Source organism: Stegostoma tigrinum, chromosome 6 (genome assembly GCF_030684315.1).
Source record: "Stegostoma tigrinum isolate sSteTig4 chromosome 6, sSteTig4.hap1, whole genome shotgun sequence".
NCBI classification, from domain to species: domain Eukaryota; kingdom Metazoa; phylum Chordata; class Chondrichthyes; order Orectolobiformes; family Stegostomatidae; genus Stegostoma; species Stegostoma tigrinum.
The window spans coordinates 80,758,316-80,777,361 of record NC_081359.1 but is presented as its reverse complement, the minus strand read 5'-3'; the positions used below and the strand labels follow the sequence as shown (position 1 = coordinate 80,777,361).

At 40.3% G+C, this 19,046-nt stretch overlaps 1 protein-coding gene across 5 annotated transcripts in view; it reads left to right on the top strand.

Annotated features, from left to right (window-relative positions):
- The window catches only part of hsph1 (heat shock 105/110 protein 1), a 99,931-nt gene that overhangs the window by 79,439 nt on the left and 1,446 nt on the right, over window positions 1-19,046 (top strand). For all 5 annotated transcript variants that reach the window (XM_059646700.1, XM_059646699.1, XM_059646701.1 and 2 more), the window contains 5 exons: window positions 4,874-5,014; window positions 9,424-9,549; window positions 12,443-12,550; window positions 17,844-17,963; window positions 18,039-18,200. In XM_059646700.1, coding sequence (XP_059502683.1) covers window positions 4,874-5,014; window positions 9,424-9,549; window positions 12,443-12,550; window positions 17,844-17,963; window positions 18,039-18,200 — 657 coding nt within the window. The remainder of the gene's footprint in view (window positions 1-4,873; window positions 5,015-9,423; window positions 9,550-12,442; window positions 12,551-17,843; window positions 17,964-18,038; window positions 18,201-19,046) is intronic.

Below are 19,046 nucleotides of genomic sequence, written 5' to 3'. Positions count from 1 at the left end.
TGAGTTATTAATGACCAACAAGATTAATTGCAACAAGGTGTTTTCGATGCATCCACTTTCTATGATTTCCTAAAGAACTGGATCATCAGTAAGCAGAGGGAAAAATAGAATGTGCCTAAACAGTGATGACTGCTGAATTGACCACTGCCTTAGATTTCAGTGTTTAAGTTTGATCTGTGGGTCTAGCTGACTCAAGATGTGACTATTAGAAGTGCCCCAAGGTTCAAACAGGCAGTCGTGAATTAATTTTTCTCTTAAAGTATAGAGTTTATTGTCTCCACTGAAAATGAACACCCAACTTATTGAGGATGACTGGGTGATCTTTTGGGATATAGCGTACTCCACTATTTATTTTTATGTTTTGTAAATATTTGGATTGGCTCAATGAATATAATGAGGTATCCAGAAACAGTTGGAGCAGAAACATTGCTTTCACATGGTTTACCTTTGGAAATCCGTCACTATCAAATTACGATGCTTAGCAAGACACCCTCAAGATAGTCCAGTGCATGCCTAGAGATGCAAGATATTTGGCTGAATCAGAAATCAAAGGAGCTTCAGTTGTAGACAGACCACGAAAACTGGAAGAGATTCTACAATGCTGTGAAGTTTGCTTAAGCTTCAGTCTACAGGTTCAGTACCAGTTTTCAATGCTGATGGGTCAACACTAGTCACGGGGGTGGAGAAATCTGAACTCTAGAAATATGAGCAAAGTACTTTAACCACACCATCAGTTGGCCTTCATTCATTAATAAAGAAGCAATCAATGACTGCTGTTTTGTTGATAAGCTGTTAGAGAAGACAAATGGAATTGATGCATTTGGATAACTCCAGGAAAAGCCAAAAACAGAAAATTGAACATATACCTCCATCTTGTTTGTTGACCTCATCAGGGTCTTTGACACAGACAGCCAGTAGGGTCCTTTGGAAATTTATCTGCCAACAGAAAATCATAATTGTTTGACAGTTCCATGATGGTATGTTTGAATATGACCTGAATAATGGTGAAACCTCTAACCCACTCATTCATGCAGTTGAATGGGCCACCTGCCAACACTTGCCCCTCTTTAGCACAAATCTACCTTCAATAATTTTCCATGATTAATACTATTAGATGAATGTGAAGCCATACGGAAACAATTTGTAGGGTTTACGGGCAAAGGAAGGAGTGTGGCATTAAATTAAAATGGTCAGAGACCTGTTGTCACAACATAGAATGGTCTTCTTCTGCATTGTAGCAATTCTATGATTCTGTGCTCAAGTTTCAAGTAAAACTAAGGTCTCCTAGGACATTGTAATTTTCTGGTTGCTGATGATTGTGTACTAGCTGCCACGTCAATATAGTATGGACTTGTTCTCTGATGCATACAGTAACTTGTGCATTATGAATAGCACAGGATGTATTGGCCTATTCCAAAGAAGACCTATTGTGGATCTCAATTCTTAGTCCATGTCCAGAACTAGTTGGCAGTTGATAAGTTTATTTATTACAACAGCACGCTCAATCTTTCTTTTTTGACAAGACATGCAAGAATTTTAAAGAGAAGTAGGTCTTCCTATTAAACTGAAGTCTTTTGTGCAAGAGTCATGCTTACCGTGTCCCATGCATGACATTATTGCAAAAGCTTTGACTTAAGTTACCTTCATAAACCCCTGAAGATCAAATGATAGATGATAATACCAAACACTGAAGTGTTAGATCAAGCTAAAAAAACTAGGGACACATGACACAGTTACACAATCTCAACAAGTACCACATAGTATTTTTATTTTAGAGAATTGTAGTCCTTGAGATGAAAAGAGTAGCAGCAGCACAAATACAAAGTACCTTAAGCGATGGTAGTCTCCTTCTTAACACAGAAAGTGATATATGTTGGAGCTTTGCAAGAGTCACTATCAGGACCTCTGCTGTTTCTGATATCCATGACTAAATTGGACTTTGTGGTATGGGCACAATTTTGAATCTTGAAGATGGCATGAAGCCAGAGTACAAATCACAAGGAGTTATGTTAAACATCTGTAAAACAGTAGACTGGCTTCAGCATCTTATCTATAATCCTGTGTTTAGGAAAATCACATGCCTTTGACTAGTTAAGATGGAGAAACTGTTTCCAGTGACAGAAAATTAGATAACCAGAAGGCACAGTTTTAAGGTGATTGGCAAAAGATCCAGAGATCATGTGAGAAAGAGAGCTTTCATTCAACAAGTAAATACTGCCTAAGAGTGCTGACCTCATTGCTGTTTGAAATGCCAAAACAAAATCTATAGTCTTTTTCTGTGTTGCATTATTCCTTACGTCAAGTTACTATTTTCAAAATAATGAGTTTTGTTTCAGAAAGTAAGTGGCAACCATTTTGTCAAAGCAAAGCCCCAATCAAAAAGAGCAGTCAAAATAACTGACCATTATCCCGATGGAGGGATGAATGCCAGCCAAGATAATTCCTGGTCCTCTTAAAATAGGAACTCAGGTTAGATCATCTTAACTGCGAACTGGCACATCCACATGTAGCAAACCTCAAAGCAGTTTTCTAAATTGTGCTCACTAGTAGCTTGAATTTCTCACTTGAGACAGAAGTGCAATCATTTGGTTCAGACAGCTGTGCCGGTTTATTTCTCTGTTTGATTCGCTTCCTATGTGGTCACCGCCTTTATTTCTCTTCCTCTATTTTAAAGAGCTATTGTTTTGATCTCTTTTGTTTTTCCAAAGTTCCAAAACAATGCAACAACATATAAAGCAGTAATTACTGCTCCTAGAATTAGAGGAAATCAGTTCCAATACTTCCTCAAAAGGAGCAGCTCTTACAGATGTATTTTTTTCCTGTCTTCCATCTTGGATTACCAAAATCCATTTGGTGTGCTTACCTTTATTGGTTAGTGCATTGAATATAGGAGTTGCAAGGTTATGTTGAGACTGTACAGGATGTTGGTTAGGTCACTTCTGGAATACTGCATGCAATTCTGGCCTCCTTGCTACAGGAAGGATGTTGTGAAACTTGATAGGGACTTGAGGCATTTTGGCGAAGTTTGCCGATGATACAAAGATAGGTGGACAGGCAGGTAGTACTGAGGAGGTGGGGAAGCTGCAGAAAGATTTAGACAGTTTAGGAGAGTGGTCCAGGAAATGGCTGATGAAATTCAATGTGAGTAAATGTGAGGTTTTGCACTTTGGAAAAAAGAATACAGGCATGGACTATTTTCTAAACGGTGAGAAAATTCGCAAATCAGAAGTGCAAAGGGATCTGGGAGTGTTGGTCCAGGATTCTCTAAAGGTTAACTTGCAGGTAGAGTCCGTAATTAAGAAAGCGAATGTAATGTTGTCGTTTATCTCAAGAGGGTTGGAATATAAAAGCAGCGATGTGCTTCTGAGGCTTTATAAGGCCCTAGTTAGGCCCCATTTAGAATACTGTGTCCAATTTTGGGCCCGTCAGGAAGGAGATACTAGCCCTGGAGCATGTCCAGTGGAGATTCACACGGATGATCCTTGGAATGGTAGGTTTAATGTATGATGAACGGCTAAGGATCCTGGGATTGTACTCATTAAAGTTCAGAAGGTTGAGGGGAGATCTAATAGAAACTTACAAGATATTGTGTTCATCCAGCCTCACATTTTATTATCTTGGAATCTCCAGCATCTGCAGTTCCCATTATCTCTCTCTCTCTCTTACAAGATATTGTATGGTTTAGAAGGGGTGGATGCTAGGAAGTTGTTTCCGTTAGGCGGAGAGACTAGGACCCGTGGGCACAGCCTTAAAATTAGAGGGGGTAAATTTAAAACTGAAATGAGACGACATTTCTTCAGCCAGAGAGTGGTGGGCTTGTGAAATTCATTGCCGCAGAGTGCAGTGGAGGCCGGGATGTTGGATGCCTTCAAGGCAGAGATCGACAAATTCTTGATCTCAAAAGGAATCAAGGGCTACGGGGAGGGTGCAGGGAAGTGGTGTTGAAATGCCCATCAGCCATGATTTAAATGGCGGAGTGGACTTGATGAGCCGATTGGCCTTACTTCCACTCCTATGTCTTATGGTCTTGTAGGGTTCAGAAAAGTTTTACAAGGATGTTGCCAGGATTGAAGGGTTTGAGCTACAGAGAGAACTGAATAGGCTGGGGCTATTTTCCCTGAGGCTGAGGGGTGACCTTACAGAGGTTTATAAAATCATGAGGGGCATGGATAGGATGAAAAGCCCAGGTGTTTTTCCCAGAGTCGGGAGCCCACATGTAGAGGGCTTGTGTTTAAGGTGAGAGGGAAAAGATTCAAAAGGGATCTAAAGGGCAACCTTTTCACCCAGAGGGTGGTGCGCAAATGGAATGAGCTACCGGGGAAGTGATGGAGGCTGGTACAACGACAACATTGAAAAGGCACCTGAATGGGTATATGAATAGGAAGGCTTTAGAGGGATATGGGCCAAATGCTGGTAAATGGAACTAAATTAATTTAGGGTATTTGGCTGGCATGGGCAAGTTAGGCTGAAGGGTCTGTTTCCATAACTGTATAACTGTAGGAGTTAGGAAAACCTAGTTATTATTTGTTGTTTTATTGATTTATTTCAGGGTCTTAAAGTAGTTTGTTTAATATTTTGTGCACCTGTTCTTTCATGGGATGAATTATGCTTGCCTGCCAATTTAATCATATTCTTGTGTTTCCATGTACAGCCTTCTCTAAAGTGGCTTTTATAAAAGGTCACTTTCCTAAAAGTTAATCCCAACCTGAAAGGTAAATTAATGGCTAGGTTGTTGTGAAAGTTTTTAAAAAATTCCTAGCAAGGTATTTTTGCAGATATGGTAGGAGATGGAGACGAGTAGAATATATAATGGTTATAAAGGTGTTGCAACTGCTGTATTTCATTTCACTTGTTTTGGATTTTGTACTCACAGTCCAATACTGAAAAGAAGACTGATCAGCCTCCTGATCCAAAAAAGCCAAAAATTAAGTTGAAGACTATTAATCTTCCAGTTGAAACTAAACTGGTGTGGCAGTTTGGGAAAGATTTGCTTGACATGTATTATGAAAAAGAGGTAAGTAATATGTGGAAATCATCCAATCACTACCTCTTTATTTAAGGGAAGTAACTCAAAGATGTAATACAAAAATTGAAAGAAGCTAAAAATATTATATTCAACACAGATCCTAAACCTTATTAAATTGCTGAAGAAATAACAAATAGGAAAGGTGACGTTTCGGGTCCAGACCTGCTTGGCCTGCTGTGTTCATCCAGCTCTACACCATGTTATCTCAGATTCTCCAGCATCGGCAGTTCCTACTATCTCTGTAACAAATAGGAAAGGCAATTTTTTTGGATGTCCAAAGAGCCTGTTTACAGCATCATACCCATATGAGTGAGCTCAGAACAAGGTGAATCAAGGGACATGAAGGACTCAATAGCATATTAGCTAAAAACAGTCTTAAGATTTAAAGATAATCACAAGGACCGTTGCTTAGGCTAGTGCTTTTCTTTGGTTTATGTAGACAATTTTGATAAATATGAGAATGGTTGCAAGTTGGAGCAGTAAAACATTAGAAATCTTGCAACAAAGTATATGATACACTATTTTACAATTCTATTATATTTTATAATTGATGAGTAATCTTCAATATAGTTCAGTGTGATGCAGTATAGCTTAGTACAGTGAATGAGACCATGTATGCCTTGGAAAATATGTCCCTGAAATTTACAGGATTGCATATTGGAAGTAGGTAATAAAGGATTTATGGGCAACAAATCTGGAGTACAGGTTTTCCAAACATCCTGCAATTTTTATTTGTAGGATGCTTTTAAGACTGCTGCAGTTCCAAGAGTTCATTAACAGGTTTCCTCAAAAGTTTCTGACATTCTAATTTCCTTTCTTTATTTGGCCAGGAAGACTATAGGATTTGTTTGCTTGCTTTTTCTCAGATTGCACAAAATACCACAGTGCAAATTAAAAAGCATCTCAGAATCTTGAATAAGCATCGAGAGGGCAAATTTCTATTGCAACGCATCATTTTGAGGTGTACATCATGGCTGTGTATAGGCATACGTGTACAAAGTCCAGTTAATAAAGATTTTCAATCTAAATCAATTCCGTTTATTACTGTGGCTGCAACCTTTAAAGCCACAACATTGAGTTAAATTGTTCACACTGTCCAGTTACTGTCTTTTTTTTAAATTCATTTACCATTTGTGGGCATTGCTGGCTAGGTTGACATACCTAGATAATAAAATGTGAGGCTGGATGAACACAGCAGGCCAAGCAGCATCTCAGGAGCACAAAAGCTGACGTTTCGGGCCTAGACCCTTCGTCAGAGAGGGGGATGGGGAGAGGGAACTGGAATAAATAGGGAGAGAGGGGGAGGCGGACCGAAGATGGAGAGTAAAGAAGATAGGTGGAGAGAGTATAGGTGGGGAGGTAGGGAGGGGATAGGTCAGTCCAGAGAAGACGGACAGGTCAAGGAGGTGGGATGAGGTTAGTAGGTAGATGGGGATGCGGCTTGGGGAGGGAGGAAGGGAAGGGTGAGAGGAAGAACCGGTTAGGGAGGCAGAGACAGGTTGGACTGGTTTTGGGATGCAGTGGGTGGGGGGGAAGAGCTGGGCTGGTTGTGTGGTGCAGTGGGGGGAGGGGACGAACTGGGCTGGTTTAGGGATGCAGTTGGGGAAGGGGAGATTTTGAAACTGGTGAAGTCCACATTGATACCATTAGGCTGCAGGGTTCCCAGGCGGAATATGAGTTGCTGTTCCTGCAACCTTCGGGTGGCATCATTGTGGCACTGCAGGAGGCCCATGATGGACATGACATCTAAAGAATGGGAGGGGGAGTGGAAATGGTTTGCGACTGGGAGGTGCAGTCCTCCCAGTCGCAAACCATTTCCACTACTGCACCTCCCAGTCGCAAACCATTTCCACTACTGCACCTCCCAGTCGCAAACCATTTCCACTCCCCCTCCCATTCTTTAGATGACATGTCCATCATTGGCCTCCTGCAGTGCCACAATGATGCCACCCGAAGGTTGCAGGAACAGCAACTCATATTCCGCCTGGGAACCCTGCAGCCTATTGGTATCAATGTGGACTTCACCAGTTTCAAAATCTCCCTTCCCCAACTGCATCCCTAAACCAGCCCAGTTCGTCCCCTCCCCCCACTGCACCACACAACCAGCCCAGCTCTTACACCCCCACCCACTGCATCCCAAAACCAGTCCAACCTGTCTCTGCCTCCCTAACCGGTTCTTCCTCTCACCCTTCCCTTCCTCCCACCCCAAGCCGCACCCCCATCTACCTACTAACCTCATCCCACCTCCTTGACCTGTCCGTCTTCTCTGGACTGACCTATCCCCTCCCTACCTCCTCACGTATACTCTCCTCTCTACCTATCTTGTTTTCTCTCCATCTTCAGTCCGCCTCCCCCTCTCTCCCTATTTATTCCAGTTCCCTCTCTCCATCCCCCTCTCTGATGAAGGGTCTAGGCCCGAAACGTCAGCTTTTGTGCTCCTGAGATGCTGCTTGGCCTGCTGTGTTCATCCAGCCTCACATTTTATTATCTTGGAATTCTCCAGCATCTGCAGTTCCCGTTATCTCTGATACTAGGTTGACATACCTGTTTCTTTCTCTTCCCAATTATGAGTTTGGCCTTTTTTGAGTCATGTAACTGAGTTTAGACTTCCTTGGCTTTAGAGTTCCTGGAATGGAGTTTCTAACTGAAACCCTTGCGCTGAAAAAACTATTACCTACGTGTTCCAAACTATTTCCTTTCTTCAGGATAAAATTGTTCTTGCATCTGCTTCAAACAGAACTGCTGCAAACTAAAAATCAAAAGCTTTCCAAGCTTTGAGATTTTCACTGAGCAAAATTAAATATTCCTGACACTTATATATTGAAAATAAGTTATTGCTTTTGACTCTGTCCAATCATAAAATTCTTGCATTCAAACAAATTCCGGTTACAGGTTTAAAACACACAATCTCATATAGTTTAAAAAAAACTGGTTCCAGATAATGATTACTTAATCATTAAACCTCCTTATATGCACCAAATAAATCCTATATAGTTCAAAATCAAAATGAACACATACCTTACATCAAACCTCTCCCAGCCTGAAAAATTGCTCTCTGTTTTTAATCCATTGATGTTATAAAATTGGCTAATGGATAGGAAACAAAGTAATGGCTAATGGGTATTTTCTTGACTGGAAGGAGGCTTTTAGTGGAGCTCCCCAGTATCAGTATGGAAAATATTTTTTTGTTTTTCCTGATATTTAGGGCCCAATTTCAAAGCTTACGTATGACACAGGATTTGAGAGAATTGTGAATTGAGAAATACAATGTAGAATATAATAATTGTAATGAGGTCAGCCAGGTGGATCTCATAGACTATGTATTCCCTGATTTGGGGCTGTTAATCTGATCCAATCAGGGAACCCTGGCTGACAGATATAAACAGGAAGGTCAGATGCTCTGGCCAGCTTGAGAGCTGGCTGTGAGGAATCTGGAGGGTCAATTACTGTGCCCATGTAAATAATGAGTGACTTGGTGATGGGATACCGGCCTCTCTGGAGTTATTTTATGGAACTTAAAAAGGACAAATGGTAATTTGGTAGAGTAGACAGGTAAGTAACAATGAAGCTCCTTGCAAAGAAGTGTGACTGCCTGAAAGTTGGCAGGGGACAGGTCCATTTGAGAGTACTAGATGATTATTTAAATAGAAACATTATTTAAATAGAAATAATGCTTCAGGTTACAGGGAACTATCAGGAGATTGGGACTAGGTTAAAATGCCAGACATAGTGAGCTGAATAGCCTTCTTCCGCATCGTAGCAATTCTGTGATTCTGAATGGTATTGAACATTATACAATTATCAACAAATATCCCCACTTCTGATCCTATGACAGAGGGAAAGGTCATTGTTGCAACTTAGAACATTCCCCTGATTGTTTTCTGCAGCATTTTCTTTTCTTTTGTTTTTTTTAATAATGTGGAAGATACATTTCTAATGTATAGGTAGAAGCCTTGGATTTAGAGAATTTTGAATAATTATGATGAATTGATTTGCAAATTCCTCACTTTCTTTAGCAGGATTTTTAACAAGAATTTGTAGGTCACAAATTCATTGATATTTAATCCAGCTCATAGTAAAAGGTTGGCCACATGCATTTCCATTGAGATCATCTTAATAAAAGCTTCTCTGCATTACTTAGTTGCACAGGTAGCTGAGAGTCGGCTGAATTCCTTGGTCTCAAAGGTGCGGAGAAAGGAACACATTGGATAACCGATGTAAAATCTGGTCTTATCTATGTGGAAGGAACACTTTATGTTCTACAGTACTATACTAACCTGATGAAGGACTGAATTTTCTGTGCAATTTGTTTGGACCAATTTGCTTTTTTTTTGAGTCGTCAGAACAATTATTCACAGCAGCTATCAGCCACATTTACCACATTTTTTTCAAAACAGGGTGATATGATCATGCAGGACAAGTTGGAAAAGGAGCGAAGTCATGCCAAAAATGCAGTGGAAGAGTATATATATGACTTCAGAGAGAAACTGTGTGGGCCTTTTGAAAAATTCATCAGTACTAAGGTTAGTTTACTGTTCTATCCAAGATGCCAGATCGATGTGTTATGATCAGACAGGATCTGGTCAAACTGAACTGGGAACAGCTATGCGTAGAAAAAGCTACATCAGAGCAGAGAGAGCCTTTCAGAAAGGGAACATTGAAAGTGCAGAGTTCTGAAGAAGTCATGCCAGGCTCAAAGTGCAAACTCTGTTTCAACTGTTGCCAGGCCTGCTGAGTTTCTACTGTGCTCTGCATTCATAACACGTTCTATTCATTGGCAGCTAATCACTGGGAGCATGAATTTAGATCATAAATCATAGAATCCCCACAGTGTGGAAACAGGCCCTTCGACCCAACAAATCCACACCAACACTCAGAACATCTCACCCAGACCCATCCCCCTATTCTACACCTCCCTGAACACTATGGGCAATGTAGCATGGCCAATCCACTTATCCTGCACATCTTTGGACTGTGGGAGGAAATTGGAGCACCCAGAGGAAACCCATGCAGACACAGGGAGAACATGCAAACTCCACACAGTCACCGAAACGTGGAATTGAGCCCAGGTTCCTGCCGCAACAGTGAGGCACCAGTGCTAACCACTGAGCCACTGTGCCCCTCTTATTTACACTTAAAATTAAACTTTTTATTACCTGGATTTTTGCCAGGCTGAAAAAAGCATGAAGATTTCAATTCTAGGATTCCTGACCCGGTCCTGGGGTTTCTAATTTTCACCAGGGCATTTTAAGGATGTGAACTTGTTTGAATTCAAGCCTGCATCCTGCACTCTTGACTTAGCCAGCTTCATTGCAGAGAAAGGAGTATCCTAGTCATAATTTTCAAAGTTTCATGAAAGCTTTTCAAAGATTATAGAATCCCTACAGTGTGGAATGGACCATTCAGTCCAGCAAGACCACACTGACTGTCCAAAGAGTCACCCAAACAGCGTTTTGAGTCAAGCTGTTTTCTCCCTACAGTTCAGATGTGTGAATAGATTTAAATGCCAAGCCAAGTATGTGGCAGGGGTTGGTTTACATGCGCAAAACGTTGTATTCCAGCTGGGGCTAAGCCTGTTAAACGATCTACCTCAGCACCCAGCATTCTCTCTGCCTGCTTCCAACCCCTTTTTGAAATTGGCATGCCCAACTACAACCCTCCAAGCCCCACAATGAAGCTTATGCTTCTATAGTCACTTTCTTCCAATAGGTATCTAACAAAGATCGGAATTTTCCAAAAACCCACTACCCATCTTGAGGTTGAAGATTAAATATCTATTGCACCCAAAAGCTTGAATACTGTTGTAATGGCTTTGAGATTGACATACTAAATTGTCTTTAAAAAATCACCATTTTTGTTTTCTTATTCATTTGGTGGGATTTTGCAATTTTATATTATGATACCAGTAACAATAATAAGAGCACTCAAATCCCGCTGGCAGTAATTTATTTCTATCTAATTTACTTGGACCTCGTTGTGATGCTGAATATTCCTATTGAATTTCCTTTGGAACCACTCTTTAAGGACAACCCCAATTTCATCAATCTATCCACATAACTGAAGTCCTTTATGTCTGAAACCTTTCTTTTAAATCCGTTCTGCACCATCGTTAAAGCTTTCACATTTTTCCTAAAAGGTAGGGTGCTCAAATTTGAACAAATTTCAATTAAGGTCAAGCAATTATTTTGTTAAGCATTAAACATTCTTCACTTCATGTTACATTTTTCTATTCCTGCACCATTTGTGGGATTTGATCGTTATACTTCATATTGTATCTCCTTGTTCTAAATGCCGAACTATATCACTTCACACTGTTTCATTAATCTGCATCTGCCAATGCTGCACGAATTCCAATATCATAATCGATTTATTAGTAGCTGTATCTTCATGAAATTTATCACACTCCTCAACCTTTCACTACACTTCAAAGTTTTGAGGCCTGTATACCTAATTCAAGATTATTGATGTGAATGAAGAAAGTAGTGGTCCTTGTGCCACCTGTTCATTGGCAATGATTAGCTATTCACCACTACCTACTTGTCTTTCAGTCATCTCCGTTTTGTATCTATATGGTCACTGTCCCTTTGATACTGTAAGAGCTAAATAAGGATTCCCATGAGCACAGTAGAATTAAAAGATCAGAATTCCCAAAATGAATCTGGTTCAACATGAACAGGAATCTTCCAGAAAGGCCTTGGAATCGAATAAAGGATTAACTGGTTAGGAGATGGAAGGGGATGGGTGGATAAAATCAACAAAGAATTAAGCAAACAGTACCAAAGTCAGCCACACTAGGACAAGTTGAGGGACTATTCTTGGGTGAATGAAGATACCCAAGAATGGAAGCATCTGTTTATTATATGATTCTGCACTGACAAGGTTGAAATTCGAATAACAGAATGACTGGAAAGATATATATAAAGTGACAAATTTCTTGTATTCAGGCAAAGTTTATTCTGGCTAGAGTGATATCTCCCTGCATATACTTTTACAATTATAAACCTATATTCAGATTCCACTGGTTAACCACTTAATAGTTACCACCACAATGTCAACTTCAGTGTTCTCTCCTTTTCCCAAATAGAAATGAAATAGTTTATTAAATTACAAACCAACACAGACATCTTTATTACCCTATCTAATGTACTCGTATTTCACCCTCCTGGGAAATTTTTCAAGGTTTTTCCAATTAAAAGCTCAAACTTGGCAAAAGGTGAAATTAACATAACTGTTTAATTTGGGGCTGTCTCACTTTAATAATTTGAAATTAGTATAAAACAAAGTTATGGAAAAATCTGGTGAGCTGAATCTAGTGTTATATCTTGCTTGCATGATTAGTTGTATGGTGGGGAAATGTGAATTGGTCATGTGATATTGTATTGTTTATTCATGAAATAAGCTATTTGTGAATTGCAGGATCAGAAACAATTTTCAGTATTGTTGTCTGAGACAGAAAATTGGTTATATGAAGATGGAGAAGACCAAGCTAAACAAGTATATGTTGACAAGTTGTCAGAGTTAAAAGTAAGTACCAAAATTATTTTTAGATGGATTTATTAGTAGTTTTTTTTATAACATTAGTACAAAATACAAATAATTAGTCCCAGTGTTCATTTTGATGTACAACCTCAAGTAGGTCAACTCGGGGGTGCTAGGATTGGTCTGTGCCTATCAATCAACACTGACAATATCTGATGAAGGGTCTAGGCCCGAAACGTCAGCTTTTGTGCTCCTGAGATGCTGCTTGGCCTGCTGTGTTCATCCAGCCTCACATTTTATTATCTTACTGCCTGGGGCACTGCTTTTACAACTTCTGGACCTCAGCACTTGCCCTGTCGTGCTCTGCAGCAGAATATTGTGCACCTATCTGGCAAAAGTTAGCACATACATGAACAACCTGTTGAATGCAAAAAAAGTTGTTCCAGTACAGATACAATATTGGCATTTACCCAGAAAATGGAAAATTGCCCAGGTGTGTCCTGAGCAAAGAGCAGGATAGATCTAACCTGACTAATCAACATTCTGTCAGTTTACTCTTGGTCATCAACATAGTGATGGAAGAAGTTATCAACAGAACTACAAAATGGCATTTGCTGAACAATAACCTGATTACCTGTCCTCGGTTTGAGTTTGAGGGTCACACCGTCTGACCTCATTATCGCCTTGGTGCAAATATGAGCTAAAGAGCTGAACTCCAGGTGAGAGTGACTGCCCTTGGCATCAAAGATACAGTTGACAAAGGTATGACCTCAAGGTTCTGAGGAAGGGTCACCAGACCCAAAACGTTAACTCTGTTTCCTTCTTCACAGATGCTGCCAGACCTGCTGAGCTTTCAAAGCAGCTTTGTTTTTGTTCATGACATCAAGGAACCTTAGCAAAACTGGAATGAATGGGAATTCAGAGAAAACTCCCACTGGCTAGAGTCCTAGCTCAGAAGGAAGGGCCACTTGACCTGAAATATTAATTCTGATTTCTCTCCACATATGCTACCAGACCTACTGAGCTTTTCCAGCAATTTCTGTTTTTAGTTGTGCAATATATTCTGAACTGTTTTGGAGTATTCTTCGAGAATTTGCAGTTAGTTCTGAGTGTTGCCACAACCTTATAGGGAGAAGAGAAGATTGAGTTTTCCTTGCAAATGCTGCAATGTCAGCAATGGCAATGCCTCTGGGTCTGCAGCACAGCAGGGAAATAGAGAAGAGGCTGCAGAGGGTAAGCTGTGTGCCATGCCCATAGCAAATTACAGCTAAATTCCTTCATGCTTCATGCTAGTGACAGATAGTTGGCAGACTGGTCAATATGACCAACATGTCCACAAACCCATAAATGCTTATCTAGATAACTCCCATTGTGGGTGTTTATTGGGGTGCTCTGCAACAGAACTCATCAAGTGATCTGTCAAAGTAGCCATATCCACGATTTAGTACATGTATGCACTGCAACCGTGTGCTGATTCCAACTCTGTCGTAACCTGCAAGGTAGGAACTGTATCTGACCCAGTGGCTGGGAGTGTCAGATCTGGTAACCAGGCCTTTTCATCTGTGTCATACTGTTCTCTCCTCTTCATCGAACTAATGTGGCTGAAGAGGTGATAATTTTTGGGTGTTTGAAAACACTCAATCATGTCAAAATACAAAAGCTTTGATGTGTAGGATGTTATGTCAGGTGCAAAGCAATCCATGTTTAATGATCATGTAAAATAGCAGAATCCGGGTGAGTAAGCTGATTAGGAGTACGACTGAAACAAAACTAGTTTTTTTCTGCTCTGATTTCTCAGGTACTTGGATACCAAGGGCTCTCTCACAGTTGGACCCCAATCCTGAAAGCTGTTTCCTCCATAGTGCTCAAGAGATGCAGGCATTCTTGACCCTTCTTGGTTCTACAGGGTTCCATTCCAATGTGATTACTTGGCCTGCAAGAGAGAGGGAAGAATATCAATGACTCTGACATGAAGTACTTGGCTGACGTAGCTACTGTACCTGAATGGTGGTTATATAGAAGCAGTAGTTGATGGATTTGAGGGTCATGGAATTGTTAAGTATGTGAGTGAGATGGAGTATCTAGATTGAATGTGAAGACACTTTCTGGCTGACAGTTTTGTCATGAATGAGGCCCATAGACTGTGTTTGTTTGTAGCACTGTTGCCAGATCCTTTTGGCTCCAGAGTCCAAGAGTTCTGCACCCAAAGAAGCTGCTTCCACACTTTGCAAGGATGATCCTTGAGGGTCTTGTTACTCCTTCAGAACAGGTCCATTTCTCATTCAGTGCATCTCTATTCTGATGTCTCTCGTACTTGAATCAGCCTGAAATCCTCTGCACCCTTCTGTTCCATGTGCATGTTTAAAATTGCAGCAGTATTATTCAGTGGAGCTTCCCATTCTTAATTATAGATTGTAAATAATTGAGCCCTAAAACACTATACTTGGGGCATTTCACTTTTGTTTTGCCAAGCAAAAAATTATCCATTTTTACCTACTCTCTGCTTTCTGACAACAAATCAACCCTCAGCCCATGATATGTTTTGTCTGTGTGGTGACCATTTGATATGGCATCTTACGAATGTCTTCTGGAAATTCATAATCTATCTGATAATTTAGAATCACGGAATCCCTACAGTGTAGAGGCAGGCCATCAGGTCCAAACCAACCCTCAAATGACCATCCCAGCCAGACCCACCACCGATACCCTATCCCGGTAGCTCTGCATTTCCAATGGCTGATCCACCTAGCCTGCAGATCTCAGTCAAATATAATTTCACAAAACCGTGTTGACTCTTTTCTGATTGCATTTAGATTTTCTGACTGTCCTGCCTCAACTTTATTAATGGGTTTCAGCATGTATTGTATGAAAGATGGTAAGCTGACTATTGTATAGCTCCTTGCTTTGTCTCTATCTCTTTTACAATTTTGAGACACTTCTAAAATTGAGGGAATTTTTAGGATCACAGCAGCCATTTCTTTTAACACCTTAGGGGAAAATATCTATCAGGTCCTGGGTGCCTGTCAACATTTTTTCTTATAGTTTTAATATTTCTTTTCATCTTCCTTTCCTTGGTGATCATAACTGTTTTAAATTCCTTCATCCCTTTAAGCATTTAGGGCTGAATCTTCATTTTTTTTGGCTAAGTGTAAATCACATCAGGATTGGTGCACTGATTGGAGATTTCTAGCCAAATCTTGCCAAACTTGTCACATTAATTGCTGTACTTCACCCTTTGAGTATCACACCCATTTTCTGCCCTATCTTACCAAGTGCTATTCCATATCATAGAATGGACATCCTCAGTGCAGAGGCCAGCTTTAAAATCTTGTTGGGTACAAGTACTGTTAGCCCATTGCTGCCCTGCATAGTTCCTGGTATTTGTCCTAGAGATGGCAAACAGAGGGAAATTGGTCCCCTGTTTTTCAGGCAGAGACCTAGAGCTCCTTCTGGATGAAGTAGTGGACAACTGGGATTTCATTTCCCTCACAATTGGGAGTGGAGGGCTGGACATAAGACCAGGCCAGTCTGATCCAAGGTTGCCACATGCGTAAAGTAGTCTGAGCCATTTGGAGGAACGCACAGTACCACAGGAAGAATATCATGTCCTTTACCTCCTTCTCCACTCGGTAGGATTGTCAAATCTTCTCTCTGATACTTCACCCACTTTCCAACAAGGCTCATAATCTACTGTCACCAGTTGCCTGTAACATCTTCATCATTTTCCCTCACCTACTCCAGCCCACAACACTTTTATCCTCGTATGCTGTCTGCACTGCCTGCTCACTTGCTTAGAACATTTTGTCAATTTTATCTCTCCCATAACAGCTGCTGTGATTTCAGCATAATAAGGCAGAAAAAGTAAAGATGAGTGGCATGCTGCCAATCACTCAGCTCCTCCTCTCTTTTGAGAGGATGCTGACTCTGACAGCTAGCTCGAAGCAGCCTCCAAGCTTGGATTGGTTCTTGGGTGCTGCCCTTGAATTACTGTTCTGGAATCCCTCGAGCAAAAGCTAATTCTCTTTAGCCCTCCTGATAACAGTGACAAGCCCAATTTGAGTTCTGCCAGCTCCACGCAACTCCTGATCTCATTTCAGCCTTAGTTCAAACATGAGCAAAAGAGCTGAATTCTAAATTTGAGGTGCAAATGACAGCCCTTGACGTCAGGTTCATATTCAATCACGTATGACTTCAAGCAACCTGAGTAAACCTGCTATCAGTGGGAATTGGGGGCAAATTCTGTGCTGGTTTGAATCATACCTGGCACATAGGAAGATCGTTGTAGCTGTTGGAGGTCGGTCACCTCAGCTACAGGACATCTCTGCCAGAACTCCTGCAGAGTAGTGTCCTAGGCCCAGCCACTTCAACTGCTTTATCAATGACCTTCCTTCCATCATAGGATCACAATTGGAGATGTTTACTGATAATCATAAACATTCAACAGCATTCATGACTCGCATACTGAAGCAGTTCATGTTCAAATGCAACAAGATCTGGACAATATCCAGGCTTGGGCTGACAATTGGCAAGTAACATTCAGACCACACACACATATCAGGCAATGGCAATCTCCGATAAGACACAAACTAACCGCTACTCCTTGACATTCAATGGTTTTACCATCATCACTATTAATATCTTTGGGGTTACCATTGACCAGGAACTCAATTAGATTCATCACATAAACACGCTGGCTATAGCAGCAGGTAAGAGGTTAAGAATGCTGCTGTGAGTAACTCACTTCCTGATTTCCCAAAGCCTGTCGACCATCTATAAACCACACGTCAGGAGTGTGATGGTACACTGCCCACTTGCCCGGAAGGATATAGCTCTGACACCAGTATGTAGGCAAGCTTGAACATGAGAAATTTGAAGATTATAAAAAGAACAGTGAATTTGAAGGCGAGGACAACATTATCAGAGACAAAAAGTGAGATCACTGAGAATAAATAATCCTGCACCATCTGAGGGAAGAGAGAACATGTCTTGACCAAAGAGTGAAATCACAAGGTGTGCCCTCAAAGAATAGGTCAGTAGACGATGGATTTAAGAGCTGAACTAGCAGGAGCACGAAAAGGTGCTCCAGCTAAGAATTACTTGGAAGCAGAAAGTGGAGGCTCTGGCTCCAGATGACAAATCAGGAAGATCAACATAAGACAGGCCACTGTCACTTCACCACTCTTACGAAATTGTAGCAGAAGTATTCTCATTTGGTTGTGGTTTTCCAGAACACTTCATTTGAAATATCAAAAGTAGCTACAAAATTATAGTTTAAAATTGAGCTTATTTTTATATATAACTCTACCTTACTAAACACACTTCTTTTAAAATTCTGTAGAAATTAGGTACCCCAGTTCAAGACCGATATCTGGAAAATGAGAAACGGCCAAAAGCCTTTGGTGAGCTGAGGCAAAGACTGCAGTATTATACAAAACTAGTGGAAGAATCCAGAAATAATGTAAGCAAAATTTCACAAGTGCAATTTATCTCTGAATGAAGCAGATGAGAAAATTAATATTCATATATTTTACAGATTGAAAAGTATAACCATATAGATGTTTCTGAAATGGCAAAAGTGGAAAAGGCAGTGAATGAAACCATGGAATGGATGAATAAGGCAATGGACACACAGGCCAAACTGAATTTTGATCAAGATCCTATAGTACATGCATCTGAGATTGAAGAAAAACAAAAGGTTATGTCTCTTGTATTAAATTGATATGTTGCAACAGACTTAATGTGCCTTTCGAAGACCATGTAATCAGAATTTGAGGATTACAAAACAAGGTAGAGTCTGAATAAGCTTTGCATTAAATTGGATCAAAGTCAGAAGTCTGTGACAGGCACATAGAATTCCTGCACTGAAGATAGGCTGCCCTGCAGATTTTGAGAAACTGCCTCTTTTGGAGCTGGAATAATTGTGGTAACCTTTTATTTTCTATGCCTTTCTAATACGTCTACTTTTTGGAATGGTGATCAAAGCAATTTCTCATAATTAAGAATTGATTCACCATTGACCGATGCATTTCAATTTCCAACTTGCCCTGATAATACAAACCAGGCCCTTACAGGATATGATCAGTGGTCACTCCCAAATTTTTTATTTTAATTGAGTACTCATTGTCCTGCATCTTCCTGGAATTACTTTGCATTTTATTCACATTAAATTCCATCCGCCAAGTTTGAGCCATTCTACATAACTGACAACCTCAAAAATAATTGAATCAGTCTTCTTTCTGGTATTATCTGCTACTAGTTTAAGGTTGTTTCATGTTCTTTAACTTTCACAAAGGTTGGCCACACCAAACATCCTGAAATGTTAATTTTCTTTATAATCAGGGTAATTTTGGTTTACTATTATGCTACACCTTACTATCCCAATTCTCAATCCAAGCAGCATGATCTTTGTTATTTCTACCTGAACAAATTATTTTCCAACCTCAGTCTAAGATCAGTATCTCCCAATAATATTCTACTGGCTCAGCATGCACATTTGAAATGCTTAATATTGATGCCCAAATCTCAACATTGAGCAAATTTC